The 7,966-nt window shown below is 54.0% G+C and overlaps 1 protein-coding gene across 1 annotated transcript in view; it reads right to left on the bottom strand.

Moving 5' to 3' along the window:
• Positions 1–3,099: 3,099 nt before the first annotated feature.
• Positions 3,100–7,966, bottom strand: part of Mrrf (mitochondrial ribosome recycling factor) — a 66,246-nt gene continuing 61,379 nt past the window's right edge. Inside the window, exon 7 of the mRNA XM_040735720.1 lies at positions 3,100–3,714. Within this exon, the coding sequence (XP_040591654.1) occupies positions 3,577–3,714 (138 nt within the window). The 3' untranslated portion in view covers positions 3,100–3,576. The remainder of the gene's footprint in view (positions 3,715–7,966) is intronic.

Here is a 7,966-nt window from a genome sequence, read left to right as displayed (position 1 = left end):
CTGGCCGTGTGGGAAAGGGGAGCTCGCTGGGGTCCGCCGGTCAGTCCTTAGGGTGCTGCACGGTGCCTGGCCCGGCAGCACTGCGCTGCAGTCCGACACATCCGGTTTACCTACCTCACTGTTGTCCCAGCCAGGTCAGGGCTCTGTCTCCCCGTTTATCAAATGTAACCAGCGCTCGGTGCAGCCCTAGACGTCTCCGTTCCGCAAGGCATGGCTGGGAGACTCAGGCCGGGAGCGGCTGACTGGCACACCTGCCCTGTGTTTGAGGTTGACTGTCACCATGGAGACCAGTCTTGTCTGTGAGGGAGCTGGGTTCCTTGAGGTGGGTTAAATGTGGACAGCACCATCCCACGACTGGGGAGAGGCATGAAACGGCTCTCGACTCACTGACTGTGGAGACCATGTGAGCTCACACTGCTGCCCTGCCTTCCAGCCATGGTTGACTCCTCCTCCAAAGTGTGAGATAAAATAATATGAAACAATAACGAGCAAAGTGAGAGGAAAGGGGGCATTTTTACATTTACTTATCTGTGTATGTGGGTGCATGGGGGGCATGCTACATGAGCACGGAGATCAGAGGCCACCCCATGGGGGTCAGCTCCATCTGCCCACCGTGCTGGTTCCAGGGACCAGACCCAGGTCATAGGTCTTGGCAGCCACACTGAGCCACCTCATGGGTCCCAAACCTTCTTCTGCTAAGTTATTTCTATCAAACGTTTTAGTCAGAAACAGTGAAAGTAAAAATTACACCCATGCCCTACAGCCACTCAGTAGCAGAGGCAGGCCTTGAGGCCAAATCTGCATCACCGTAGGTCAGGCTTCTGAAGTACTCCAGGTCTCAAGCATAGCTCATGACCGCGATGACACAGTAGGAGTGCCCACACACACACACACACACACACACACACACACACACTCCAGTCAGTCTATGCTCATAGATTTGAAACATATATCAATCACACAGTTCTCGGGTGCCTTTCATATAAACATATGCACCAGCTGTGAACCTTGTACCTCCAGGCACCCCACTGGAGCTGAGGGGTTTGACCCACGCCTTCATGGCGTTTAAAGCCCAGAACGTACCACTGTGAACACACACCTCATATAGCCTGTGCCCACATGACTCATATATGTACCATATCTGATATTCAGATGGCACGAATATACTGTAGAAGCATGTGATCCCTCGCATGTGCCAAATCAGCTACACGAGGTCCACACGGAAAACTTCTGTGTCACTTACACCTACCTCCATACCGGCACCCCAAGCACCCACACGCGCAGTGTGCACACCACAGATGCCATACTCATGTCCTGCGCTGTGCCAGCCCAGCCCACTAGCGTACACATTCCTCTCCACGTCTACAGCCCGAGGACACACAGCCAGCGCGAGTGATTTGTGTGCCAGTTTTCCTGTCCTTATTGATACTCAAGCCAGTTCTCCTGGGTAGGTCTGGCATGGAAATGTGGGTCAGTAAATGGGTGCTTGGACCCCCAGTGCAGGGGAAAGAAGGTGGCCCCCGGCTTCACGCCTGATGGCCAGGAAATTATAGTCGACACAAAACCAAAGCAGGGTCTTTGCAGTCCAGGTAATCAGGCCTCTCCAAGATTCAGCCTGACAGTTTAAATGTTCTAATTCCGCTGCCAGGACGGACCCCCCCCTCCGGTCTCAGCCCAACCCTGGCCTGCTGTCATAATTAGACCCACGTTTTCATTATACTGAGATTAGGCAGGTCCCCTCCGGCTGGCCGGAGGATGCCACAGCTGCGCGGGAACCATCCTCTGCATGCGTGCATTTACCTGATTATGGAGTTTACTTTATAGCAATTGCTCCAGAGCCCTGAGGCCTCCTCTGCCCCACTCCAGACCCCAGACCCCAGAGGCCTCAACCAAAGCTGGACTAGGGGATTCTGCCTGACGCACTGACTCCGCTGCACCGACCCTGGAGGCTCTGAGCAGACACGCTCTCCTTTATAAAACACACTTACAGACTTCAGGGAGGGAAAGCTTCGCAGGAATCTTCTCAGGGTGCATAGGGAATCTCTAAGGGGCTCCTCCTTCCAAAGCTGTGTTTCATTTATTCATTCAAGAAACACACACTCAGTCCTCGGGTTGAAACATCTTCCTGGATGAAGGACTCCATCCGTTACACACCGGTTGTGTCAGGAGGGACTGCACACAGGCCACTGCCCTCTGGGAGATCCATCTGGAGGGGAGACCTTGCTGTGTGTGAAGGTAGAGCCCTTTGACCTACAGGGTCCTGTAGAGTTAGGGACAATGGCATGGGGAGGCCTACTCCAGATGGGAGACCCAGACAGTGGGGCAGTCTACAGAAAAAGACCCGGTGTGTGGGAGGCACGGAAAAGGACAGAGTGAAACCTGAGACAGGAGCCCCGGCCCTGGCAGTGCTCTGCCCTGAGGACACCGGAGCCACGGGAGACTCTCGAGCAGGGAAGGGACTCCCTCGATGTGTGCCAAGCCTGGGGCCAAATGCCCTGTACACAGTAACTCGGCTCTCCCACACATCAGCCCGAGGGGCCCATCTTCTCCACAGCGTTGACATTCAGAAGCCTTAGTGGTCTTAAAACTGTCCCGGAGTGAGGGGAGCGTTCGGATATTTTCTCTCGTGACCTGGTGTACATGCTCACGTTTTGTCAAAGATGTGTGTGAGCTTGTTCATGAGAGCTGCCCAGGCTGCAGAGGGCATGAGAGCAGGCTCTGTTTGACTCACTGGCTGATTGAGAAACAGGATCTCATGTAGCACAGACTGGCCTTAAACTTGCTGTGAGAGGGAATGTCCTTCTGTATGCTGTGAATACATGTTTCTCCTATTGGTTGATGAATAAAGCTGTTTAGGCTGATGGACAGGCTGATGTAGCCAGGCAGAAAGTACAGGCGGGGCTATCAGACTAGGAGAAGGCTGGGAAGCAGTCACCAGGGGGAGATGCCATGTAGCCACCAACAGAGTAACAAGCTAGAACATTACAGGTAAGCCACACTTTTGTGGCAATACACTGTTTAATAGAAATGGGTTAATAATTAAGGGAGCGCTAGCCAATAAGAAGCCCGAGCCATCGGCCAAGCTGTTTACAATTAATATAAGCCTCTATGTATTTATTTGGGACTAAACAGGGCTGCAGGACCAGGTGTGACAGAAACATCTGTCTACACTGTGTAGACACTGAGAAGACCTCTGGTCTTCTCCCTCCACCCCCTCAAGACTGGGAATTACAGATGCGAGACACTGTATCCAGTCTTATTAGTGCTGGGAGTGCAACCCAGAGCCTCACATGGGCTGTGCAAGCACTCTTCTGAGTAAACCACATGCCAGGTCTCTAACAGACAACAGGCTAAGGGGCTCAAAGCTACCTGACTTTCCTGATTGCGAGGCAGGCACTGGAGATGGGCAATCCTTAGTCTACAGCTGATGAGTGTCAACAGGCTAGATTCAATGCCCCCTCCAGGGGACACGTGGGAGCAGAGACACAGTCTTTGGCTTTTGAGATTCTGAAATGGGCTCTAGGCCTGGCCAGCACATGCTCAGCACTCGGCCCACGCTTGTGGGCACTGCCAGCCCTACCTCACAGCCGAAGGACACAGTAGGTAGTAGAGTGTACGCGGCCAGCGTCCTACAGCGAGGGCAGGAGAGCTGAGGTAGGCACGGTGAGATGTCACCGGGACTCTTCTGGGGGACCAGCAAGATGGAGGTATTAACTGTACCAAATGGAGAGAAAAAAAAAAAAACAGACATCCTTAAACACAGGTCAGGGTCAAAAGCCCCAGTGCCAGGTCACCAGGCAGCACAGCCACTATCGTCAGGCCCTAGTGACAGCCTGCTCCATCTCCCTCCCTCCCAGCCCCTGCGAGAAGCCCTCCCTGATTCCTTTGAACCAAGCTCCAGGTTTACAGATCCAGAGCCTCTGGCGGGGCCTCTACACCCCTCACTCAAGGTGTTTCTGAGGTACTTCCCCCATACATCTTCTCTCCGGAAGACAGCATCCCCCACTTCTAAAGCCAGCTAAACCAGGGTTTGAACCCCAGACAGGACACTTCCTCGCTGTGTGGCCCATGACAGGTCAGCCCTTCCTCTAGCCTCAGTCCCCTTCTGAAGGTGGAGCTAACGGTCCTGTGCAGGTGACAGACAAGGCCTTTCCCTGGCTGCTGCTGCAGGCACTACCTAGGGCATTAGAGACACCCAGTAAGGTCCTCAGCCATTCCTTTCCCCGACACAGAGTGCCCAGCTCAAAACAATCAAGCCCCGTCCTCCAGCCTGCTCTCCAGACAGCACAGAGGGGCCTGGGCCATCTCCTAGCTGACTCCCCTGGGATCCCTGGCTGCAGCTGCATTGAGCATCTGCGCCCCTGTTCCAGGACTTCCTCCATCCACTCTCTCTCCCACGCCACTCCTGACACGCCCCCATGTCCATGCCTACATGTTTAAACTCTGCGGCTCACTGTGGACCCAGTCACTTCTTTCTAGCAAGTGGTCCATTGAGTGCCTGCTGTGTGCTCAGATCAGGACCAGGTACCTTCAAAGCTAACCCGGTGGCTGTCACAGCGGGAGGTGGGGAACCATCTGTACTGGAGTTGGAGTGTATATGAGGAGAGGAGGTTGATGAAACTGCTCAGGCCTGAAGGTGGAGAGACACGATCACCCTAGATCACCCTAGTACGAGCGCTGAGTAGTGAGGGCCTTAAGCTCTCCCAACCTCCTCCTCCAGACAGGAGAGCAGTCAGCCATGGTTCCCTCATGCCAGGATAATGACCAACCTAATCACATCTCCGATGAACACCCAACAGCATGAGTGTCCATGTGTCTCCTTCTGGGCTCAGATTCTTGACAATCTGTGTCATATTGGTGATGGATGAGAGATGGTTGCTTCCTTGCTGTCCTTGCTTGGCAGGTGAAGATGGATGGCCAGGGAATGCCACTGTACAGAGGTTCTGGAGACATGGAAAACAGTCTCCAGGAGTCAGAGCACTATCTGGGGCATCCCTGGATCAGCCCTTCCCATTTGGACACTAACTCGCAACACCAACAAACACCACTGAGAGCAAAGGGACCAGGCAAGCTAGAGCTAGGAGGAATCAGCCGTGGAAAAGCACACGGATGAATGCTGGGGGCCAAGAGGCCCCGGAAAAGCAGAAGGCAGACTGTATGAGCAGCCAGGGATGGAACCAGAGCCGGGAATGGTCCCCAGGGGCAGCCAGAGCAGGAAGTCTCCAGACTACACCAGAAGATTCTGGCTTCAAGGCCATGTGACTTTTTTTTCTAGCTCTTGCCTTCTCTGAGCCACAGTGATTTCATTGACTTTTAATACAGAGTCCTAGGTGCTATGAAATGCGTGAGGGACCTTGGCAGAGTCCATGGCAGGCAAGGGTGACCGAGGCAGGGGACAAATATGGGGCAGACAGAGCTCAGTGAGAAGTTTTATTAGAAAGGGAAGGGGGCGGGAAAAGAGGTAAAGAGACACAGAGACAGAGACACAGACAGAGACAAAGAGACACAGAGACACAGACAGAGACAGACAGAGACAAAGAGACACAGAGACACAGACAGAGAGACACAGACAGAGACAGAGAGATAGACAGAGATAGAGACAGAGAGACAGAGACAGAAAGACAGAGAGACACAGACAGAGAGAGGACAGAAGGGAAGAGGGAGACAGGAAAAGTCCTGTCTGACCCAGGGGAACAGCAGGAAAGAGATGTAAGTGGGCAGGATCTGTCTTTATAAGGGGTCCTTTGCACCTGCATGTAGACTAGTAGTCATGGAACCCTGGGCTGACCAGGGCACTGCCTGAGTGCATTCTGCCAGGTGACAGGGGCAGGCCAGCATAATGCCTGAACCCTTACACTAGGTATCCACGGGCCCAGTCTAGGGAAGGGATAGAAAGGGCCTGAGTCAGGGAGTACAGCACAGATAGGACCCATCCACTCTCCATGGCTGGCTGTCACTGTCCACTTCAGGGTGCCATTGTCCAGGAGGAAGACAACAGGTCAGGTGACATCTATCTCTAGGTCCCACATACTCTGTCCTAGTGCCATGTCTGCATTCACAATAGGAACTTTTCTGAAGAGGTCAGTAGAAGGAAGTGTGGTGGGACATGCAGACCCGTGTCCCAGCCTCCCTCGGCTTCTATGCTGTCTATGGGGTGCTGTAAGGTGCACAGCTTGGTCCTCTCTCATCTCCTTCTCCTCAGCTTCCACCCTGCTATTGATTTCAGCCAGGACTAGGACCCGTGACAGACTCTAGGAGCACCTGAAGGCAAACATTGGCGAGGGGCTGAAGTCAACCTTGGAGATCCTGTTCAGCTCTAGGGACAGTGACTTTGGCTCCCACTGCCTGCTTGCTACCTGCTGACCTCAGAGCTACCACGGGCTGAGCAAGCAGAGATGGGCATAGCGACCCAGAGTCCAGCATAAGATGCAGACAGGTGCTTCAGGGGGCGCAGAAAACCCCTTCTCACAAGGAGCCCTGTGAGCCAGAATTCTGCAGCGAGGAAGCTGCTCAGCCCTAGGGAGAAGCAGAACTTGCCTAGGTTAGAAGTCTCCTTAGAATATTCTCTTCCTCCATCACAAAAGGGCTGGAGAAATCCAGAGAGACACCGAGAACAACTAACTATGAGACAGCTCCCAAACTCTGCTGCTCAGGCTGGCTTTTCCCGTTTGCTGGTTGCTCTAAAAACCACAGCATACGCTGCCCACAGGAATAATGATGCTGTAATAACAACGGCACCATGGGCTCTCATCTGGTCAGAGCCACCACCTAGCAGGAACGCACGGTGCAACCCACCAGGTGTTTGTAAGACAGTAAAACACGCGTGGTTTAAGAGGCTCCACCCAATCACCTCTAGCCTGCCGCCTTGAGCCCAAGCGCAGAGGTCAGGCGCTCCACTGTCCATTTTGGGCCCAGGCAGAGAGTCTCCACTCTGAGCATTCCTGTGCCTCGGGTCACCTGGAGAATTTCGTGCAGACTGGGAGCCCTGTGCCAGCTTAGGGCTAGCTATAAGCCCCCCACTCCCACCCCTCTGCGCCTCAAAGCCCCTCTCTCCCAAAGCCTGAGCAATCAAGGCGGCTGCCTACCGGGCTAGAGCTAGTGCCCGCCTCCTCTCAGCCCCTCCCCTCCGCTGCAAACCCAGCTCATTTGCATGTGGATCGCGCCTGCCACCATGGGTGCTGGGGTCAATTGAAACTCAAGAAAAGAGAAGAAATTTATGCAAAACTGTTGATTGCATTTGTATGTAATGAAATCATCCAATATTCATCTGACTATAGAATCTAATCTGAGAAGAGAACTGAAGGACATGAGTGTCACTGCAAAAGCCTAATGAGCCACTGTAGTGATTAAAAAAGCTCTTGAGCCTTCTGAAAAATCCAGGCAGAAATAGCGTCTAATCAACTCTGAATATAGGAGGCGAGATTGGGCTGGCGCGCTGCGCACGGCCCGCCCGGGCGCTGGGGGTGCGTGGTAAACCCTGGCGGTCGTGGTCTGTGGGTGCCAAGCGCCTGGCCACAATCAGCTGAGGCCTCGGTGCACAAAGCAACCGCCTCTCGCCACGCAGAAAGAACCCAATCACAGCTGGTGCGAAGAGCAGATTGGGGCTGCCACACCGCCTTGCACCCACCGCGCAGAGGCCCCCTCCTGAGTCTCTGCTCCAATGGAAAGGGCTGGAGAATCTGGGTCTGCCACACCTGGCTGCTCCCAAGGCCACGCGGGAGAGAGTAGTGTCTCTCCGGACTTAACCCACAGAGACGCGGTCTCAGAGAGGTGCTGCCTGACAAAATCCCTCTCTAGCTCCAGGCTTTGCCTCCGGGCACTTGGCATTGTCTTATGACTACTTGGTGAATGTTGGTCTCTTCCATGAGTCGGAGGGCAGCATCCCTGTGGTGACTGCTTCACCTCTGGAACCTGTGTAAGCCGCCCCCCCTCCCCAAGCACGGACAAGACGCCGAGGCAAACGTCT

The sequence above is a fragment of the Mesocricetus auratus genome, unplaced genomic scaffold (assembly GCF_017639785.1).
Source record: "Mesocricetus auratus isolate SY011 unplaced genomic scaffold, BCM_Maur_2.0 Super-Scaffold_100047, whole genome shotgun sequence".
In the NCBI taxonomy this organism is placed as follows: Eukaryota; Metazoa; Chordata; class Mammalia; order Rodentia; family Cricetidae; genus Mesocricetus; species Mesocricetus auratus.
Note: the sequence above shows the minus strand (reverse complement) of the source record. Positions and strands in the feature narration are given on the sequence as shown.